The sequence below is a fragment of the Anomaloglossus baeobatrachus genome, chromosome 10 (genome assembly GCF_048569485.1).
Source record: "Anomaloglossus baeobatrachus isolate aAnoBae1 chromosome 10, aAnoBae1.hap1, whole genome shotgun sequence".
Classification (NCBI taxonomy): domain Eukaryota; kingdom Metazoa; phylum Chordata; class Amphibia; order Anura; family Aromobatidae; genus Anomaloglossus; species Anomaloglossus baeobatrachus.
The window spans coordinates 37,788,358-37,811,524 of record NC_134362.1 but is presented as its reverse complement, the minus strand read 5'-3'; the positions used below and the strand labels follow the sequence as shown (position 1 = coordinate 37,811,524).

Genomic DNA, 23,167 nt, shown 5'->3' with positions numbered 1-23,167 from the left:
TGAGTTATAACTTAGCGGAATAGAAGGCAGAGACTCCAGTAATAGCGCCAATAACTGAATATTCTCCGAAGAAATTAGCTATACTAATGTACTGCGGATGTGGACACTGCAACTTGAACAGTTATATTTCTATGGTACTAGGTGTCCTTTAAAAATTTACACCATAAAAAAATAAAAATTTGCATTAGTTTTTTTTTTTTTTCCCACTAACACTAGATTGGTTTATATTTCTGGAGTACAAAGGAGTAGCCCCCAAAATATCGCACCGCAGACGTAAACTTGGTGGATCGTGGCACTCATGTTCAACAGACATTGCAATATTGGAAATTTATTTAAATGGTCCAATTTTAAAGAATTGATATACCTATTGACTATATCGGGGCATTATGGCATTTTTGATCCTGTTTGTTTTGTTCGCTCCATACAGGTCGCCCTCTCCTGAACCCATCTATAATAGCGAAGGGAAACGTCTTAACACACGAGAGTATAGGACACGCAAGAAGCTGGAAGAGGAGCGACATAACCTTGTTACTGAGATGTTTGGGTTAAACCCAGACTTTAAACCTCCATCTGATTATAGGTAAGTTAATTAGGGCTGGTTACATTTGCTTTCTTTTGTCTTAAAAACTGCTTTAAGAATAACATATATAAAATTTGTGTGTATAATATATATAATATATTATAATATATATCCAAATTATTATGCAAAAAGAGTTTGAGTGATAAGGTCGGAAATATTGTTTGGCATGGAAACTCATTGCTGGTGATGCTGTCCGGGCTCTTCATATCACTGAAAGCAATTGCAGATACCTGTGCACATTAGTTTGGCGTTAGGTGTGTCCAAATAAAGGCAAAACTACTTAAGAAGGCCGTTCCAGATTATTAAGCAGCCTACATTTTTTGCCAAAATGGGAAAGAAAAAGGATGTGTCGGCTGCTGAGAAGCAACAAATTGTGGAGCATTTAGGTCAAGGCATGACTACAATCAACATTGCCAAGACACTTCATAGTGCTCATCGCACAATCAAGTATGTAGCTGATTACAGCACACGCGTGTGCGTGCGGATAAGGAGAAATTGAGGACTCTTTCCAACAGGCAATTGCGTCAGGTTAAAAGAGCAGCTGCTAAAATGCCTTGTCATAGCAGCAGACAAGTTTTTGAAGCTGCTGATGCCTCCAACGTCCCCCGAACAAGATGCATGGTCCTTCAGAAGTTTGCAGCTGTGCGTAAGCCATCCTGCCAACCACCTCTATCCACTGCACACAAGCAGAAACGGCTCCAGTGGCCAAACGATACATGAAGACTGACTTCCAAACTGTTTTGTTCACCGATGAGTGTTGTGCAACGCTCGATGGTCCAGATGGATGGAGTGGAGGATGGCTGGTTGATGGACACCCCATGAAAACACTGCTAAGGTGCCAACAAGGAGGAGGTGGAGTAATGTTTTGGGCTGCAATCATGGGGAGAGATTGTCGGCCCCTTTAGGATCCCAGAAGGGGTAAAGATGAACTCCATAATCTATGTGGAGTTTCTAAAACAGTACTTCCTTCCATGGTTCAGGAGGAAGAACCGTGCATTCCGCAGCAAGATCATTTTCATGCATGATAATGCACCGTCTCATGCTGCAAATAACACATCTGCATCTCTGGCTGCTATGGGCATAAAAGAGGACAAACTTATGGTGTGGCCACCATCTTCCCCTGACCTCAACCCCATCGAGAACCTCTGGAGCATAATCAAAAGGAGTGTCTATGATGGCGGGAGCCAGTTCACATCTAAGCAACAGCTCTTGGAGGGTATTCTGTCCACATGCAAAACAATTGAAGCACAAACCATCCAAAAACTGACAAATTCAATGGACGAGAGAGTTCAGAAGCTTCTTTCAAACAATCCTATGTGCAAATGTAACATCACCTAGAATTACGTTTTGACTTGAAAACGGTTTGATTTAATTTTGTAATAAGCTTATAATGCTTATAATTTCACAAATGACCATTTTGTTTTTCAAAATAAGAATAAAAAGGTTGAAAACTCTGCTGTGCATAATTTGGAACATTCATTTTAAGTCCATTTTGAGTGTTTATTTTTAAAAATATACTGTTTTCATAGGCAGTTTGATCAAAAAAATTTCAATTATACTCGAATAGTAGATGACTGGAAAATAACAATGACTGCAATTCATAGTTAATTTAGGGAAATATGAAAAAATATTTTTTGCATAATTGGAACACAGTATATTTATTTTTTATATTTTTTTTTTTTACAAAATAAAAACCTCCTGCCAGATCTCTACCATTTCTCCAGAAAGCTACCTGTTTTGTTCACCCTTTTCGTTGCTTGGCACATCAATTGTCCACTACTGCCAATCGGCAGTCACAGATAGAGATGGGCGAACCCAAAGATGTTCGGGGGGAAAAAAAAAATTCCAGTTTAGGAGCGGACTTTAACTCAAACACCTGCCTGGACACTGAACACCATATAAGTCTATGGGGATCCGAGCATTGAGCTGTAGAATGGTGGTAGAAAGGGCTAAGGGGATTAGAGCAGGACAGTTAGGGCTCATGTCCACTTGCGATTTTCATTTTAAATTCGGATTGCACTCGCACAGTGTTAATCTATGGGGCGGTGTCCTCTTGCTTAATTTTCTACTGCACGAATCGTGCTCTCGGTGCAGCGAGTCTCAGTTCACCACTTCATGCAACCCAATGGGAGCGTGTGAAACATCGCACTGCATTCGCATGTTATGCGACTGCAGTGCGGTGCACGCAGACACACAGCGAAGGAGATGGGGAGAAAGTGTTCCCTCCACCTTCTCCGCACCTGTGATGCAATTTCAAGATTGCATCAGTCACATGACCCTCTGCTGACACCTGCAGCAGAGGGTCATTAGCATATCGCTTCCAGTGCTCTCGCGTCTGACAAGAGCCCTTATACTTAGTCTCCTGTGCAGGCTGTCGCACTGCTTCCGGGTCCGCTCATTAACCTTCATACATATTCACTGCTCCCCTGTCAGTCCAGGCGCCTGTGATTGGCTACAGTCAGACCGCGCCCCCACCCTATGTGACAGTGTCTGATTGCTTGGAATCACACATTGTGGCTGTGTCCCTAAAGTGGTATAAAAATTGATGTAGGGTCCCCCCAAATAGTGATGCCTAGCACAGATAAGGCTGCAAGCCCTCAGTTGTGTGCTTATCTTGGCTGTATAGCAAAAGTGGGCCCACATGCGGATTTTTTTCCAAATTTAATTATTTAAATAAACAATTTAAAAAAAAAACTGGCATGCCTAACCCCCACCCCCTGCCCCAATTTTGATACCCAGCCATGATAAAGCAGACAGCTGGGGGCTGGTATTCTTGGGCTGTTGGGGGGGCCCCCCCAGCCTAAGTCACCCAGAATTGTTGTATCCATTAGATGTGACAGCCCTGACACTTTACCTAGCTCATCACGATTGCCTAAGCCTTAGGTTAGTGATAGGTTGAGTCTGAGAACCCCTCTCCCCACATTACTAACCCTGTAAGTGAAAAGAAATACGCAAACACTGAAAAATCCTTTATTTGAAGTAAACTACAATAAAAAATATCTATCTTCTCCAATTTATTAATCAACCAAACACCCAGGTCTGACGTAATCCACTCTTAAGTCCCAGGCAAATTGTAGACAGAGGGTGGTTTTTTTTTTTTTAATTTTTATTTCAAATAAAGTTTGTTGTTTTTTTTTTTTTTCTTTATATCTTCACTTACAGGATTAGTAATTCGGGGGTGTCTCATAGACTCCTTTCATCTCTAATCTAGGGCTTAGTGGCAGCTGTGAGCTGTCATTAACCCCTTATATTACTCCGTTTGCTCCCGCACCAGGGCAAGCGGGAACAGTCGGGTAAAGTGTAAAGATTTCACATCTAATGGATCTGAAACTCCTGAGTGGCTGCATGCTGCTATTTTTAAATATAAGTATAACACTGCACACTCTCCTAATTAACAAAGAGTTGCAAGAGAGACTTTTTTTCTTGCAAAATCATCCATGAAAAATGACTCTTACAACTTTTTGCTAATTAGGGATCGTGTGTGTGTATGTGTATATGTATGTATATGTATGTATATGTATGTATATGTATATGTATGTATTTACACTGCACGCTCCCTAATTAGCAAAATATATATATTCCCCATACTAGCACCTCCTAAATGTACAAATTAGAGTGCACAACTATATGTACATTCTGCTGCTATTTGTAAGATTGAGGGACCCAATAACCATGGGCCTCTCCAGCGTGAGAATATCAGCCCCCAGCTGTCCGCTTTATCTTGCCTGGCTATCATAATTGGGGAGGGGGGGACCGCACGCTGTTTTTTAAAATTTAAGGGGGACCATACACCAATTTAGTTATTAATTTTGACATCACTATAGGGATGCAGCCAGCGTGTGTGGTTCCAACCAATCACTGACGCTGTCACACAGGGTGGGAGTGGTTTGCAACAAATCAGATTCCGGAGACTGACTGTGGGCAGGTGAAGCAGTGTATACATGTGAGCGTTAATGAGCGGACACGGAAGTAGTGTTACAGCCACGAGAAGACTCTAAGTATAATGCTCCTACTTTAGTCCTATGTTCTCTTTTCAGCAATGTTCTAGCAGAAGTTCATTCTAATACATTGAAGGCTGTATTCTCAATGATCTGACATGATGCGCAGTTTGAGGCTGGTGCACAGCTCTTGCACCTGTGATATCTTATTTCTGATGGAATTGTCTAAACCGCAGCTTCTTTTAGTGTTTTACCCCTGTTTGTCTTCCAGACCACCTGCTACCCGTATAAGTGACAAGGTCATAATCCCACAGGATGAATATCCGGAGGTGAACTTTGTTGGTTTACTTATTGGCCCCAGGTATGTAATGGTTTTTCTGTAGATTTAATTTTTTTGATAATCTTAGTATTGTTTTAAATAACTGCCCTTTTTGCTTAATTTAGGGGTAACACCCTGAAGAACATTGAGAAGGAGTGTAACTCAAAGATAATGATCCGTGGCAAAGGGTCAGTGAAAGAGGGCAAAGTAGGACGCCAAGACGTACAGATGCATTCATGGGATGATGAACCTCTCCATGCTTTGGTGACGTCTAACACCACAGATAATCTCAGGAAAGCCGTAAATCAGGTGATTGTGCTTTTAAAATATAGTTTAACCCCTTCAGCCCCGGGGCACTTTCCGTTTTTGCGTTTTTGTTTTTTGCTCCCCTTCTTCCAAGAGCCCTAACTTTTTTATTTTTCCGTCAATCTTTCCATATGAGGGCTTGTTTTTTGCGGGACAAGTTGTACTTTTAAATTATCAAATAGGTACAAGGCACTCTCAAGGGTTAATTTTCATATAATTTATTCCAAAATAGTCTTAAACATGTGACGTTTCAGCCACTAGGTGGCCTTCATCAGACAACTGAAATGAACAATAATTTACAAAGATTACTCAAATGAGCTAAATAAACAGAAAATAAAGCAATCAGCTTAGATGTAAAAAACTAGAGGGAAAAAAAGAAAATTTCATCAAAGAGAAAAAAGACATAATGTATGACTTAGCAGCAAAAATGATTGTGTCCATCACAAGGAGGTATATAAACACCAATACATGGATGTGGGGGGAGGGGAGGGAAGGGAAAAGAAAGTTATAATAGGAAAAGCATATGATACTGCAGAGTTACCAGGATAGATATACTGCATATAAGAAACAGCGTTCAGTCAGTGAAAGAGTTAAAGCCACCTCACCGGGTATCATAAACTGGCCAAAATTGGAGTGTCAAGGCAATGGTGTCCACCGCTATGCTGCGTGCACTAAGTGTCAGGGCACCATGTTTAAATAGCACCTTTATCCAATAGGAGCAAAAAAGGGGAGGCAGAACTGGAAAGCAAGCAATGTGCATGCTAGAGGCTGGCAGCGTGACTGACCACGAGGGCAGCCAATGAGAGGTGTGCCTGATAGGACACACTGTGTCACTGCTGCAGGAGCCAACCAGAGGTGAGGGTGTGTGCTGAACGGAGACACTAGCATCCCTGGTAACCAGGGAGAGTCTGGAGCATGCGTGCTAGTGGAAATGAGGAACTAAGGCTAGTTTCACACTTGCGTTGGACGGGATCCGTAGCATTGCATTGTGTGACGCATGCAACGGATGCGTTGCATATAGTGGCACAACGGATGCTACGGATCGTACAAAATAACGCAATCCGTTATAGGTTTTTTCCTTGCCTTTACACATCTGGGCACGCAGTTGTGTAAAGACTGATGCGTTAACGGAATCCGTCAAATGACGCATTCTAACGGAATCCGCCACCATAGGTGTCCATTATAAAAACGGACGCCAAACGGATTCCTGCAGGTTGCGTTTTTTTTGACAATCCGCCAAGCGCAGAAAAACGCTACATGCAGTGTTCCATCCGCCCGACGCAGCATCAAAATAACGACGCTGCGTCGTCCAGCGGATGCAACGCAGACACTTGCGTTACAGTGCGTCGTCCAAATAGGTCTATGGAGAATAGCGCAGTGCGTTAACTGACTGCGCTATTCTCCATAGTGACGGAATGCGCTGAACGCAAGTGTGAAAGTAGCCTTAGAGATAAGGTGAAAGTACCGCTGTAGGAGCTAGTGGAGAAGTGATTAACACTGTGTGCAGTGTCCAGGGCATGCTGAAATATGCAGATAGTAGGATACATGTATAAGAGAGTAGCATATGGGTATGATTATGCACAAAGAAGTAGAAATCGTACAGTAAGAGAAAAAAAAGGGAAAAAGAGAAAAAAAAAGAGGGGGAGGGTGGGATTACCTTTAACATAATATTAATACTAACAATGCAGTGAAGGATATATAATGAAAGGCACAAAGACAGGATCCGCAGAAGTGAATGAAGGGGTGCACATCGCAAATCAGATGGAATCATGAGCGATTTTGCTGAAAAAGAATATCACTATTAGTGAATCAATAAATCAAATGCATATACATTTTTTTTTATACAAATGTACAAGGATTAAAACAACAAATCATTAATTTCACAAAAATGCCTGTAAATCATAATCTCTGTTGAGCCCCTTTGGTGATAGTTTTAAGCTCGTGGATACAAAATGCCTGACGTTTTTGAAGCGTTGATTTAATATTTCCACCCCTGCGCGGGGTAAACACCTGTTCGATTATCAAGAATTTTAATTGAGAGATATTGTGTCCTACAGTATTGAAATGATATGGAAGTGGCAATATGTTCTCCTTACACCTAATAGTCGACTTGTGCTTAGAGACTCTATCCTTGATACGTTGTGTAGTCTCACCTATGTAAAATAGGCCACATGGACATATGATAACATATATTACATTGGTACGGTCACACGTGAAAAATCCCTTGGCGCTAAATCTTTTGCCCGAATGTGGATGAAAAAAGTAGATTTTGGGTACTCACCATAAAATCTCTTTCTTGGAGCCTTCATTGGGGGACACAGGAAACCATGGGTGTATGCTGCTGGGACTAGGAGGTGACACTATGCAAATAAAAAAGTTAACTCCTCCCACGTAGTATACACCCACTGACTGGAGCTGAGGAGATCAGTTTGTGTAAAAGCAGTACGAGGAGAAACTTGAATACCAGAAAATTCCGGATCTATTGAAGTCTTAGAAAAAGGGCGGGTGCTGTGTCCCCCAATGAAGGCTCCAAGAAAGAGATTTTACGGTGAGTACCCAAAATCTACTTTTCTTTATCGCTTCATTGGGGGACACAGGAAACCATGGGACGTCCTAAAGCAGTCCCCAAGGGTGGGAAGAGAAAAAACCCAAAAACAGGGTTAGCAGAGACAAGATTCCTTGACCGGAACCTGGTCCTAGACCCCGTAAGGAAAACGCTACCCGGCCAGAGGCCGAAGTATAGGAGAAGAGATAGAGTACTAGAGAGTACTAAGAACTAGTGTAAAATACGTGAGCTAGGGATAGGACGATTAGGGAGACACTGCATCCTCTGAGGTCTGTACCTAAGAAAGGTAAGGGTCTAAGGCGACCGATAGCAATAGGTCGGGCTCGACAGACCCTGGTACTACGTTTGAGACTGTAAGAGTGCGAAAAACTAGGGCACCTGGTAGAGGTAGGAGCCAGAAGGTGGAGGCCAAAGGAGCCTTGGCCCTTTATAGCCGCAGAATGACTAAAAGGGAAACCGACTACCTAAAAGGTTGCAAGGGAGTCAAGATACTCGAGAAGCGTGTAAGGGAATTCCGCCATAGGGGCACTTGACCCGTTGGTTTCACAGCACCCGAGGAAGTGATGTGACCCTAGTGGAATAAACAGCCTGCGGGCGGGAAAATAATACGGGAGATAATTTTCCTGTGTATGGAAGGGGTTCAGAGAACCTGTGAGGTCCGGATAAAAATGACAAGGTTAAGGAGTCAAAGGAATTCCCAGGACCGACTTCCGCTGTGACGTGGCCGACAGGAGAAGGGAATCCGAGCATCTACAGTAACGTGACTGGGAGAGACTCGAACTCTGTAGTCGGGTACCGGGTTATCATTGCAGTGAATCCTGGGTAGGAGAACCCCCATGGGGGACGGCTCCTGAGAAAGACAAAAAGGCACAAGACCTGGGATGTATGACCTGGAGTGGGAGAAGGAAGGCCCCTTTTGAGGGGGACCTCAAGAAAGGCTCGGACTAAGTCGTTGGCTTAAGCGCTAGCCGGCCAGGGGAGGGACGCCTATTCCTGGAAGTTGGAGTCTAAATGGTCTGGTAGGAGCTCTGGTTGAAAAGTGCAGGGATGCACAAGCGGCTAAGACCAAGCGGTGGAAAGCGGACGTGGAATCTGGTATGGCGGAGATTACAGAGAGATCTAGCATATCTCCAAGAGCCATCTAGAAGGCTACGAGGGAAGTGAGGCAGACCCGGGGCCAGAGGAAAAGACCCCTCTTGGGCTGAAACTGAATCAGATCATGTCTAGGTGTTGGTGAAGACCACTCGCTGTAGTGCCGAGTGTTTGGGTGGAAACACCCAGTGGTCTGAGTAATCAGGGCTCCCTGGAGGATTCTGTTACGGAAAGAGGACAGAAGACAAACATTGGAACCTCTACAACCTGTCCAGAAGAGTGAGCCCAATGACTGGGCCATCAGGATACTAGAAGTCCCTTGGGGAGACTGGTCCTCCGTGGAATCGATGATTGGACGCTCCTGTGTCTGGTTCTTAACTTCATCTGTTGACTGAGAAGGGACTGCGGAATCTGATCTCTATCTGAAAGAGAGAGAACATAAGTAACGACCTATGGATTTGGATATGTACAGTACCTGGCCGGAACCCTAGTGGAGGGCGCAGCCAAGGCTGGTCTAAGCCAGAAAATAGGCGGATACCAAAAAATACTATGAACCACCCGAGGAGGGTGGCAGGAAGTAAAAACGGACAACATACTGGTTAGCCGACAGAGTTGTACCCTGCTTACCTCTTTTGGAAACCAAAATGACTGCTGTTTCAAGAAACGACTGAGCCAACGTATGGTCAAGGGAGAAGAAGTCTTACCTTGTGGCTACCTTATATGCATGTGCGAGGTAGGAGAAAGTCTCGGGTCACTGGGAAGTGACCAGAAGAGAGCTGCTGCTGAGCTGCGTCATGGGGTCCGTGCTAGCTGCCGGGAGTGAAGCGCACGACCCTCCGGATAAATGGTCGCGTTTAGCCTTACCTCAAGGTTACTCCATACGTATGGATGCAGATCACTGGGAAGTGAGTAAATAGCTGGTGCAGGAAGGAAGGACAATGAACTGGTCCAAAGGACCCTGGCTTATCTCCTGGTCACCTGACTGGATGGTTTGAAGTAGGAGAGAGTCCTGGGCCACTGGGGAGCAACCTATTGACAGTTGCAACCGTGGCGCATCATGGGGTCCCTGCAGACCCAGTCCTCGCTTCAGTCGGAGATGAGGGAGAAAGCTGACCCACTAGGTGACTCAGTCTGTTCGACTCCCTGGGTCGAGAGTAGAGAAAACACATACCTGTTACGGTAACCAGCCTCTGGTGTGGAGAAACGCTAGCCCCTTGGGTAGCGGGCAGGATCATCGATCAGGAGTACTGGCACTGAATGTGACAGCTGTTCCCGTGCCGCCTCATGGGACAGATGGATGGAGTTCTCGCCTCGGTCAGAGATGAGCGGAAAAGCTGAACAAAGCACTTAAGCCAGTTGCTGTATCTGGCCTCTGGTTCGGAGAAGTGCTGGTCCAAACGCTAATGGACAGGCTCATCAAATCACTGTCACGCTGTAGTATACAGGTGCATATGGAAATGCTGACACACAAGATAGAGGTCACATGCAAGAAAACTGTAGCACACCGCATGGTGGGTAGGTGCGTAGAGATACACTGGAGAGTGAATGCTAACGCGGCTCATCAAATCCTTGTCATTCTGTAGTATACAGGTGCATATAGCCAACAGGTACACGAGATAGGGGGCTCATTCAAGAAACACTAGCACACCGGATGGTGGGTAGGTACATAGAGACACTCTGGATAGAGGGTACTGGCACCCTGGAAGGTGTACCGACATATAGAGACCTTGGCACACAAGCAAGTGGACAGACCTGTGGAACTGTCAATCTGGATGCTGCATGAAATGGTCTATATACACAAAATTCCTTTTTTCTGCAGCAACAGACAGGTGCGATTAGAGACCTGACCCCCCAAACCGTGGGTGGGTTCACACAACACTGGTACGGTGGTGTAAACAGGTGCGTAAAGAAACACTGGCGCACTAGAAAGAGAGCCGGCTCGAGAGGACACTGGTACACCAGAGTAAACAAATGCGCGTAATAACGCCGGCCAACTGAATAGCGGGCAGGGTCCCGAAGGCATCTGTGTATTGGGGCAGACAGGTATGGCACAGACACTGGCACCTGGTTATTGGGGTACACAGACACTGGCACACTGGATAGTGGACAGGGACAGGAAAACGCTGGCGCGGAGATGTAGGCCAGTGCATAGAGACGCTGACACACTGGATAGTGGACAAGCGGGAGAAGACGCTGGCACACAGAAGACACTGGCACACAGGTGAAGGCCATGGGCACACAGGTGTAGACCATTGTAAGCGAAACACTGGCACACTGGGTAGCGGACAGATACATGGTACTACTGGCACACTGTATAGTAGACAGGTAAATGGAGACACTGGCACACTAGATAGTGAACAGGCTGAGGTTGAAAACAGTGGACAGGTCAATGACCCTGTGATAGGCGGGTATATGACCGCAGATAGGACATGAGGAACATTAACCCACGAATAGTGACCCTACGTGAGGAACGCTGACACACTAGGTAGTGGGACAGGAAAATAGGCAGGAGCACAAGAAAAAACACAGACGGTGGAAGTGGATAGGGCCCCAGTACGCTGGAATACCCCTGGAAATGGGGTGCGTGTAGGAGAGTGACATCTTGCACCTGTAGAGGGAGGGGGGGCTGTTAATATTCCCGGACTGAAGTCGCTCTATAACCATGCGCTGTATGTTAGAGGGGGGACAGCTCACTGCAAGTGAACTGCACCAGGAATCCGGTGTAGGTGCTCCTGGAGTAATGACAGGAGAGCTGGTTTTGCGGTCTGCTGAAGGTCTTTTTTTTTTTTTTTTTTTTTTTACAATCTTGCCGGGACCGGGAGTCTGAGGCGAGTGGTGCTGGGCAGCCTGGAGCGCTGACTGAGGGGGCCCTGGGACGCACTGGCTGTCTGCGGGGGGCGCTGAAGCTGCGGCGGTGGGGTTACCTACCGAGCCGGGAGGCTGGAAGTGCGGGCCGGAGCAGCGTTCCCCGGGAGATTCTGCGCCGGAAGTGACGTCAGGCGCCAGGAGAGAGGGGGGCGGCGGCGGTTGCACAGGGGAGCCAGAAGAATTTGAAAAACCCGCGCGCGCGGGCTGAATTCCCGGCTGGGGGCGTGGTCAGGCGAGCGCGCGAATGCAGAGGGCCGCAATGAAGCCGGGGCCTAAATTTTAAGGGTAGGCCGCCGGAGGAGACGCCGGGCCGCAAGGAGCCGGGGCCTAGGTTTTAAGGGTAGGCCGCGGGGGGAGACGCTGGGCCGCAATGGAGCCGGGGCCTAAATTTTAAGAGTAGGCCACCGGAGGGGATGCCGGGCCGCAGTGGAACCGGGGGCTAAATTTCCAAGGGCAGACCGCCGGAGGGGGCGCCGGGCCGCAGTGGAACCGGGGGCTAAGTTTCTAAGGGCAGGCCGCCGGAGGGGACGCCGGGCCGCAATGGAGCCGGGGGCTAAATTTCTAAGGCCAGGCCGCCGGAGGGAACGCCGGGCCGCAAAGGAACCGGGGCTAAATTTTTAAGGGCAGGCCGCCGGAGACTAAGGTGAGGGGATCTAGGGGGGGATAAGGGAACCCCTGACCCAGGTGGAAGACTGTGGGCTTCTATACCCGGGATCCCTCCCCGTAACCCGGGACGGGGAAGAAGGAGGGGGATTGGATTACTTATCTGAGTTCCTGGCTTGTCTTGAGGTGATCCTGGATCCATCCTGGAAGGCGAGCGAAGACATCTCGACGGTCGTCCCGGGCATAGTCTGGGGGAGACCGGAAGGGTACCTCTCCATCCTGGGTACGGTCTTCGTCCTCCTACCCCAATCAGGCTCGGGAGCGAGAGTGTTTGGGGAGGGGGGCAAGGACCATCCGCCTGTCCCTCTGTGCGGATGCCCCCCAAACAGTCTTGAGAGTGTTAGGGGGGTAGGGTCCTGCCAGACAGACACGGAAGTGGCGGACGGACCCCACTTCTGTGCGACCGGTCTCTATGTGGGAGAGCAGGGTGAGCGATTACACCCTGTCGCCCGACGAGCTGTGTCTGAAAAACAAAGGGAAAAACATTAATAAAACACAACAATACAAACCTGAAGGGCTGAGAGCAGCCCCTGCGTGTCCAACCTCCTCGGACACTAAGCAAAAACTGATCTCCTCAGCTCCAGTCAGTGGGTGTATACTACGTGGGTGGAGTTAACTTTTTTATTTGCATAGTGTCACCTCCTAGTCCCAGCAGCATACACCCATGGTTTCCTGTGTCCCCCAATGAAGCGATAAAGAAAAGGAATCTCCCCTCTGGACATTACTGCACTGTGGACAATGCAAGCATGGGTATGTGCCGACTTTAGGCTTCCCTAGGAACCTCTGCCTTGGGATGGACTTAGCTGAGCCAACATCTGCTCTAACCAGGTGGTCCTTTAGATTATTTACTCTCCTGAAACAAGGAAGAAATTTATGCTGGAATTCAGAAATATTAGGATATCCAATGCTTAAGAGATGCCAATGTTTACGAATTGTCCCGTGCAGTTTGTACATGAAAGGGTGATATGTATGTACGAATGCAATGCGGCCAGAATTATCACGAGGGCTGGGCAATGTCTGTCGAGCGCTTTCTAATACTCTGTGGATAACCACGTTCAGCAAATTTAATATGCATCTCATCAAGTCTTTTTCTCCAGTGTCCTCGGATCAGATACGATCCTCCTAACCCGTCCAAATTGAGAAGTTGGTACGGATTTTTTTGTAGCTGTAGGATGACGACTGGTATAATGAAGTAGAATATTATGGTCTGTAGGTTTAATATATAAATCTGATGTTAAAAGACCGGATGAATCATTCAGAATATACGTGTCCAAGAAATTGATTTTTTCTTTATCAAACTGTATGGTGAAATGAAGTGAAGGCCAAGCATTGTTGATGTCAGTAGTAAATTCCTGCAAGAACTTGAATGGCCCCGTCCATATGCAAAAAATGTCGTCAATAAAGCGCTGCCATAAAGGGCAATGTAAAATGAATAACGGATGTCGGTATACTACGGTTTCTTCGAAATCTGACATAAAACAATTTGCATATGGCGGGGCTACATTCGAGCCTATTGCGGTCCCTTGCGTCTGTAAAAAGAATGTATGTTGGAACAAGAAAAAAATTTCCTTTAAAACCCAGATTTAACAAGTCCAGACAGAGATCCACTACTGGAGATGGAATAGATGCCGTATTTGTCAAAAGTTTACGAATAGCCTCAATGCCTTTGTCATGGGGGATATTAGTGTAAAGGCTCTCTACATCATATGTAACAAAGTAAGCAGATGGTAGTGTATGACCAGTACGTTTAATGGTATTTAGGAAATCAGAAGTGTCTAGGATGAATGCCCTGGTATCCTTAATGAGTGGCGTAATTACCTTCTCCAGAAATCTGGATAATGGGGCTAATAGCGAATTACTTGAAGCCACTATCGGTCTACCAGGTGGTCTAGATAGGTTTTTATGGATTTTCGGTAGTATATACATCACCGGTGTGATGGAGTTATTGTTGGAAAGGAACTCAAGTGTTTTTTGATCGATAGTGCCTATAGTAAGATGTCTAAAGTATCATTGCTCTTCCTAGATAACCCAGATGAAGGATCTCTAGAAAGCATTTTATATACTGTCTCATCACTTAATCGTTTAATTTCTCCAACGTAATAACACTTATCCATGATAACCACCGCCCCACCTTTATCGGCTGGTTTAATCGTCAAGTCTTTGTCATCCAGCAAGCTGTGGAGCGCCTGTCTCTCGATAGGCGACAGATTGCTGCGAAGATGTATCCTTCCTTGTTCAGCATCATTCCGTAACTTCTCAAAGTCCTTTTGTATAAAGTCAATAAAGGCTTCCAAAGGGGGTGATCCCTTTGGAAGCCTAAAAGTGCTCTTCTTTTTGAGGCCTAGATCAGCTGCTGTCAACAGTGCCAGCCTAGGACGCTCACCTGGATCTGGAATATTGGGTCGGCCAAAATGGGTCTTAAATCTAAGGCTCCGATAGAACCTGTTAAGATCCATTTCCAGTTGAATAGAGTTGAACTTGGCTGTTGGACAGAAGGACAAGCCTTTCTGTAACAATTGAAGCTGGGCTTGACCAATTAATTTAGATGAAATATTCACAACAGTGGATTCATGTAAGGAGAACATATTGCCACTTCCATATCATTTCAATACTGTAGGACACAATAACTCAATTAAAATTCTTGATAATCGAACAGGTGTTTACCCCGCGCAGGGGTGGAAATATTAAATCAATGCTTCAAAAACGTGAGGCATTTTGTATCCACGAGCTTAAAACTCTATCACCAAAGGGGCTCAACAGAGATTGATTTACAGGCATTTTTGTGAAATTAATGATTTGTTGTTTTAATCCTTGTACATTTGTATAAAAAATGTATATGCACTTGATTTATTGATTCACTAGAAGTGATATTCTTTTTCAGCAGAATCGCTCATGATTCCGTTTGATTTGCGATGTGCATCCCTTCATTCACTTCTGCGGATCCTGTCTGTGTGCCTTTCATTATATATCCTTCATTGCATTGTTAGTATTAATATTATGTTAAAGGTAATCCCACCCTCCCCCTCCCTTTTATTTCTTTTTCCCTTTTTTTTCTCTTCCTGTACGATTTCTACTTTGTGCATAATCATGCCCATATGCTACTCTCTTATACATGTATCCTATCTGCATATTTCAGCATGCCCTGGACACTGCACACAAAGTGTTAATCACTTCTCCACTAGCTCCTACAGCGGTACTTTCACCTTATCTCTAAGGCTAGTTTCACACTTGTGTTCAGCGCATTCCGTCACTATGGAGAATAGCGCAGTCCGTTAACGCACTGCGCTATTCTCCATAGACTTATTTGGACGACGCACTATAACGCAAGTAAAATACAAAAAAAGACAGTTTGCGCTCTGATAATGCTAAAGTATGGAAACCATGAATGTGTGAACATGGACCTCCATTACCGCTAAGGAAAACTAAGAAAAATGAGATATTTAGCATATAGAAATGGCCATTTGTATATCTGCCCAGTTGCCCCTTCACGGCATATCTCGTAACTGGGTACCTAACGCTATTCTGAAGCCGCCTCTCTGGGTTAAAAACCTCCTGTGTATGGGCAAGTAGGAACCTGCTATAGAGATTGAGATTACCTGTGGCAACTGGGGGAGGGGGGGTGCACTGTCAGAAGGTATGACCCTCTTGATATAGACAAAGACTGCCTCCCCCAGTTGTTATATATATATATATATATTTTTATATTATAATGTATATCATTAATTATCATATGTATCATGTTATATAATTTATATTTAAATCTTAAGTGAGCCTTGACTATTTTGGCCACTAGGTGTCAGTACAACACACTGATTTATGGTTGCTGTGAAGATAAACCGCGTGCTCTTTACTGAAGCTGATTACTAAAATCTGTCATTTGATTATAAACTCTCCATTGGTGACAGAAAATTATAGTTTACTTGTGCATTTATGTATTTTATTTATTTATTTATTTTTACATAGTTTTTACTTATTCTAGCTAATAATTTGGCAAATTTCCTGATGCATTTGCTAGTACATTACGGAGCGGCATGTTTGGAGAGGAGTCCTCGCAAAAGTCTAGATGAAATGTTTGCAGTTTTTTTTTTGGGGGGGGGATGGTCTAACAATTCAAAAAATAGAAATCTGAATGGTTGGGTTTGTCTCGCAATATGAAAGCCATTTAAGACAACCTGTTTGGGGGGGTCCGATACTCAGTGGATTTCCAGATGGGGGGGAAACCCACCTCATATTACAGTACCAGTAATTTCGTCAAGATTTTCCAAAAGATCTACATAGTAAAGAAGAAAACATAGGCATAAACTGAGCATTGCTGCAGGTGACCTTTGTCAATTTATGGTGGGGAATTTTTTTTCTGATTTTAACTTTCTCTCGCCTTATTGGGGGGGACACAGCACCCCCATGGTCCTGTGTCCCCCAATGAAGGCTCAGAGAAAAAGATTTTACGGTGAGTACACACATCTTCCATTTTGCAGTGCAAAAAGTGAAATCTGCACTGCACACTTTCCACACGGTGCGCACACCTCACTGCTCGACTCACAGCACAGAGGCAGTCAGCGTGCCCCCCCCCCTCCGCTGCATTTGATCATGCCCTTCCCGCACATACACATGAGTTCACGCACATGCATATACAAGATAGTATATTCACAATATAGAATGACTGACTGCTTATAAAATTTGCACATCCGGTGCAATAGTATATCTGGCTGCACGTGGCTTACTGTTTGAGTTTCTGCCTTCGATACTACAGGTCATGAGTTCGCGTTCCATCATGCGTTTCAGCTGCACTAGAATGTCTTTTTTCCAGCACCCATGACGGCACCCTTACATTACCTCGTGGTGCCGTCATGGGTTCAGAAAAAACACATTACCGGTAAGTAATTACGTATTTCGCCTTTGTGGGCCCCAAAGGAGATCTTCCTCCATTTGCCGCTTTTGAAGTTTATTCTGTGCTATGACGTTCACATCAAACGTTATCTGAAAATCAGTGATCGATAGTTAATTTTGCAGAACCTTCACTCTCCGCCTGTACGTTCCTAAGGTCTAATCTTCCGTTTTCTGGGTTTTTTTTTTCCTCCAGGTCAGAAACATTCTCAGGCAAGGAATTGAAGTACCAGAAGATCAGAACGATCTCCGCAAAATGCAACTGCGAGAGCTCGCACGACTCAATGGCACTTTGCATGATGATGACAGGTTTGTTTTTCTTCTATTTGTGTTTTTTTTCCTTGTGTAGAGTCTTTTTTACTTTTATTTTATATCCTGTCTTATGAGATCTCTACTTCTAGGATTCTGCGGCCGTGGCAAAATACAGAAAGCAGAAGTATCACCAATACCACCCTGTGCACGAAATGTGGAGGGGCCGGACATATTGCTTCTGACTGTAAATTTACAAGGTGAAACTTAAAATAAAACTGATCACTTATAAGTCACTTATTAGTCCGGGGCCACACGGGGCACTGGTACGATCCCCACATGGCAATCTGGCAGCACAGCGGGAGCCGAGTCACTGCGACTTAGGTCAGATAATGCGATCGGACCACAGCTGGAGGGGGGGGGGGAGGGCCGAGGGCCGGCTCTGGGGGGGGGGGGGGCGGGCCGAGGGCCGGCTCTGGGGGGGGGAAATGTCCGAGGGCCGGCTCTTGGGTGGGGGGAGGGCCGATGGCCGGCTCTTGGGTGGGGGGAGGGCCAATGGCCGGTCCTGGGGGGGGGAGGGGGGGAAGGATCGATGGCCGGTTCTGGGGGGGGGAATGGCCGATGGCCGGTTCTGTGGGGGGGGGGGGGGCTTTGGGCCAGGGGCCTGCTCTGGGGGGGGGGGGAGGGTCGAATTTATCTCCCTCCCTCCTTTGTTGCCGGCTATTGCCATTCTCACTCTGCACTCGCAGTACACTTGTGTACCGCCAGTGCAGTGCGATTTCTCTCTCGCCCCATAGACTTGAATGGGTGTGAGAAACAAGGATCACATTGCACCCACAGCATGCTGCGATTTGTTTTCTGTCCGATTTAGGGCTGAGAAAATAATTGCTCATGGTTGCTGGCACATAGAGTAATATTGGTCTGAGTGGAATGCAATGTTTTATCCCATTCCACTCGCTCCAATTTTCATGCCGGGTGTCTTAGGTCTTAGTGTTACAAAATTGCACCTCTGTAATATAGTATTTGTGTCTAGTGTCCAAGCCCATCCTGGAGAGCCTGAGTCAGCACAAGATAAGGCAAGAATGAACGAAGAATACCTTTCCCTTATGGCAGAACTTGGAGAAGTGCCACTATCATCATCTATACGGGCCACAACTGCGCCAACACATAGTCCTATTCAAGGGACACAAAGACCAACTGGCATGACTGCACACCAGCCGCCTGTGGTACGTAGAGATTATGGGAATGGTCAGGTCGTTCTTTTAAGACTCTCTAAAACGTTATGCATTGAAATTTGTTTTCATGCTGATGTTTAGTGTTGTACATGGTAATTATTGATCTGAGGTGCAGCGGTGGTGTAGAACCTGCTGACTTGTCTTACATAGGCATATGTTAGATGCCTTATGTTACAGGGGTGTCTCCTGGTGATAGATTTTCCTATAAAAGAACCTATGACAGACCAATTTAAATTGGAGCAAAAAATGTTATTCCATAATTCATTAATCCTCCTAATTTGGGAAGAGCGGACCCGTGGAAGTTTGCCAGATTCAGCCTGGCTTTAGTTAAGTTGGATTTAGGACCTGGACTTGACCCAGAACCGCATGTAAGTCATTGGTAACCTGAACGTTGGTGCTGTAAAATGGTTGTAAGGGCTAGTGGGCAGCAAAACTAAGCATTAAGGGGTCAATTGTCCTGCAAACATATGGACATAGAATAAATTGGGGGAAAAAATCCTGACTTTGACTAACACCTATTTTTGATAACCAGCCCAGGGTAAAGCAGAAAACTGGGTTGCAACCCTCAGTTATCTGCTTTACCTTGGCTAGTTATCAACTGGGTTTTTTATTTAAATAATGTCTTGGGGTCCCCCCCCTAGTCTTGATAATACCAGCCCCCAGCTGTCTACTTTACTTTGGCTGGTTATCAGGGTAGGAAGGGCCATGGTTATTTGACCCTTCCCAGCTTGAAAATAGCAGCCCGCAGTCTCCCCAGAAGTGTCACATCCATTAGATGTGTCAATTCTGGTGCTTTATCCTGCTCTTCCTGATTTGTCCTGAGGGTTGCAGCCTATAGCGGTCTTTTACCTGTGCTGGTTATCAAAAGGCTGGTGCTCATGTCATTTTTTTTTTTATCTATTGTTCACAGCAACTGTACAGTCATCTTAAAATCTCCAGCTTCATCCTCCTCCATCAGTCTGAACGCTTTCTAGCAGCGCACGGAGACTGATTGTGCCCAATCGGAAAACAAACATTGAGGCGAATGAACCTTGAGAGAACGCTGTTGTGCTCTGTGACAAAGCAATACATTTCTTCACCTATGACAGCCTAACTGAGCTCTGTGTGATAAATGTCTTGTCAGTTGACACACAGGTCTTGGGCGCTGTGTATCTTCAGTCTGCAGCCCGTACTTACACGTGACTAGGCCAGGCTGCAGTTTGAACGATACCAGGGACATTTTATCATTTTAATATCCAGTTCTTTCCGAATATATGCCGAACATTTCTGCACTTCCATCAATCACTAAAAAACAAATTTGTAGAGTACCACTCAACAGGCAGAACCATTGAGGAGTGGGCATAGGCTGGTGTATGGGATCAATAGAAAGTAGGAGTATGGTGCTGCAAAATGTTTACTTTAAAAAAAATAATCAAAAATTTAAGGAACCTGATTAAAAAGGACTGGATATTACACTGTAGTATTAGAAACCATGCACCAGAACGAAATACAGGTCTATAAAATGGTGTGTTCTATATAGGTACATATGTTTGATTTCTCTTTGCAGAACAGACAGCCTTGGATGGCAAATGAGCGCCCATTCCCGTCCATGCATGGCGCTCCGCATTCCTTCCTTCATCCAATGGGCGGTGCAGGTAATCCCCTACAGCCTAATCCTGCAGGACCCCACTGGATGCAGCCTCATCCAGGAGCACAGCCACCTGGTACTCACCCTATGGGTAAGCTGCTGACCTGAGAAGTTGACTGACAGTGATGGATAGTATTCCTACATTAACCTTTCCTTTCACCTCCAGATCTCTTGCACTCTCACCCTATGGGTTTGATGCTGTCTCCGCAATCTGCACCCTCTTTGGCTCATTGGCAGCAGCAACAAATTACAGGTGCACCACCCCAACCTGGTGCTCCTTTACCTTGGCAATAAAGTAAGTAATGGCTGATGTAGTCACACCAGACTATCCATACCTTTCACAAGATTTCTCGGTGTAATGTATATCGCAGACTCAGGTTACGTTGCTTGTTTTATTTTAATGTTTTTAAACTATTACTGCTCTGAGCATTTACCAGCTGTGCTTGGAATGAGCTCTGCCTTTACAATCTTACGTTACTCTAGCTGTACCTACTTAATACATTTTTCATTACACGTGACCTGTTTTTTTTTTTTTTTTGTTTTTAGGCCCTCCAAAATATGATTCAACGTCTCTTCCTCCCTGGCAGGAGCAACAAAGTGCAAAGTGCTGGCTCTGCTTCGTCTAGCAATGCTATCCAGTAGAGTGCCTACCTTGATCCTGCCCATCCCGGTGTCTAACCACCTCTTCTTGGAACATCCGGCCTTCTCTTTGCTCCACCTCCTCCTCCTGGAACATCCGGCCTTCTCTATGCTCCACCTCCTCCTCCTGGAACATCCGGCCTTCTCTATGCTCCACCTCCTCCTCCTGGAACATCTGGCCTTCTCTATGCTCCACCTCCTCCTCCTGGAACATCTGGCCTTCTCTATGCTCCACCTCCTCCTCCTGGAACATCCGGCCTTCTCTATGCTCCACCTCCTCCTCCTGGAACATCCGGCCTTCTCTATGCTCCACCTCCTCCCCCTGGAACATCTGGCCTTCTCTATGCTCCACCTCCTCCTCCTGGAACATCTGGCCTTCTCTATGCTCCACCTCCTCCTCCTGGAACATCCGGCCTTCTCTATGCTCCACCTCCTCCTCCTGGAACATCCGGCCTTCTCTATGCTCCACCTCCTCCTCCTGGAACATCTGGCCTTCTCTATGCTCCACCTCCTCCTCCTGGAACATCCGGCCTTCTCTATGCTCCACCTCCTCCCCCTGGAACATTCGGCCTTCTCTATGCTCCACCTCCTCCCCCTGGAACATCCGGCCTTCTCTATGCTCCACCTCCTCCCCCTGGAACATCTGGCCTTCTCTATGCTCCACCTCCTCCCCCTGGAACATCTGGCCTTCTCTATGCTCCACCAACACCAGCTCCTCCTGGAACATCCGGCCTTCTCTATTCTCCACCTACTCTTCCTCTTCTTTCCATAGATCACTGAATCTGTGACTGATGGGATCCCCCACTTTTTTATGCATCCTGCCCCTCCACGTCCTCCTCCAAAACAAAATCTCCACCTTTTTAATTGATAAGTTACATGGCACTTTGCATCACAGATTTGATCTCCATACTGTGTACAAATGTCTCCGAAAGAAAGCAACTGAGGGTCGGCATACATATCTATTATTCTAATAGTCTTGTATAAGGTTAAAGGAAATATCAGAGGTTTTCTACTTCACATTAAGGTCTTTACAGCATAAAGTCAGAAAAATGTTACGGTACTTATTTCATTGACTCAGACGGTAAATGTGAAAAGTGCTCCGAGTTTTAACCGCACAAATATTGTAAGCTTAGAATAGAAATCCCAACTGCTTTTGTAGTTGGTCCCACCCTGTGGAAATGTCATGGACATTCAGTTGCCCACTGCCCAAAATTCTTTAATGTGGTCTCCAGTCTGCTCTCTCGAGACAAAGTTGGTTAATGCTCTACTAATGACATAACTGTAATGAGAACTTTGTGTCTGTGGTGTCGGAGCACCTAGAGTCCGTCTGTCCTTCTGCCCCGATACGGATGTGATTTACAGGTGGATGCAGAGTTCTGTCGCTGAATGGCAGAGGTTGTAGCATATAGATAAAGGGTGTGATACTCTTCCTTATATTTTTTTTTTTTTTTCTTGTCTGACTTGTACAAAGCTTATCTTGTATTAAAGATCTTTTAAAAAAGTGTCTTTGAAGGTCAATTCTAAAAAAAATAACTTGTGTTTAATGGAGTAAAATTTGAAAAAATGTGTACTATCTTACATCACAGTAAAAGTTGTTAGGAACTGCTGGCATGTGTGATGTCACTCGTCACCTCCCCATTTGGGTGTCTGCAAAGGGATAATGGAGGATGAAGTTTAGGATCACAGCGTGAAGCCATTACTGGTGACTGCAAAGTGATACCGAGATGTGGACTGTGTTAGAGGATGACTGGCATCACCAATTCTGTTGATTCTGCTTGCCGCATTATTTGCTGCATTAGATATGTGGAATGTAACATGCTAGGATTAGATACAGGGCTCAGTATAGTGTATCACATGATGGGATTAGCCACAGAGCTCAGCAGTGTATGTCATAAAGGATTAGATACATGTGGCCACCACTCTGTGCACTTCGGGGGAGCAGTGGTGGTGTAGTGTTTAACACTAGGGATGATCGAATACCTCAAGTATTCAGCTTCGCGAATATTTGCTGAATAGATCGCCGCTATTTGCGAATATTCGATGCGCAATGTAAGTCTATGGGAAACCCGAATAACTATTCGGAACTATTCGGGCTTCCCATAGACTTACATTGCGCATCGAATATTCGCATAGCGGCGACCTATTCGTCGGATATTCTCGAAGCCGAATATTTGAGGTATTCGATCATCCCTATTTAACAC

General features: G+C 45.6%; 1 protein-coding gene across 1 annotated transcript in view; it reads left to right on the top strand.

Moving 5' to 3' along the window:
- The window catches only part of LOC142254823 (splicing factor 1-like), a 51,347-nt gene extending 28,885 nt beyond the window's left edge, over positions 1-22,462 (top strand). Inside the window, exons 4-12 of the mRNA XM_075326146.1 lie at positions 428-580; positions 4,790-4,879; positions 4,963-5,146; positions 17,413-17,525; positions 17,618-17,725; positions 18,499-18,691; positions 20,247-20,418; positions 20,494-20,622; positions 20,874-22,462. Coding sequence (XP_075182261.1) covers positions 428-580; positions 4,790-4,879; positions 4,963-5,146; positions 17,413-17,525; positions 17,618-17,725; positions 18,499-18,691; positions 20,247-20,418; positions 20,494-20,621 — 1,141 coding nt within the window. The 3' untranslated portion in view covers position 20,622; positions 20,874-22,462. The remainder of the gene's footprint in view (positions 1-427; positions 581-4,789; positions 4,880-4,962; positions 5,147-17,412; positions 17,526-17,617; positions 17,726-18,498; positions 18,692-20,246; positions 20,419-20,493; positions 20,623-20,873) is intronic.
- The last annotated feature ends 705 nt before the right edge of the window (positions 22,463-23,167 follow it).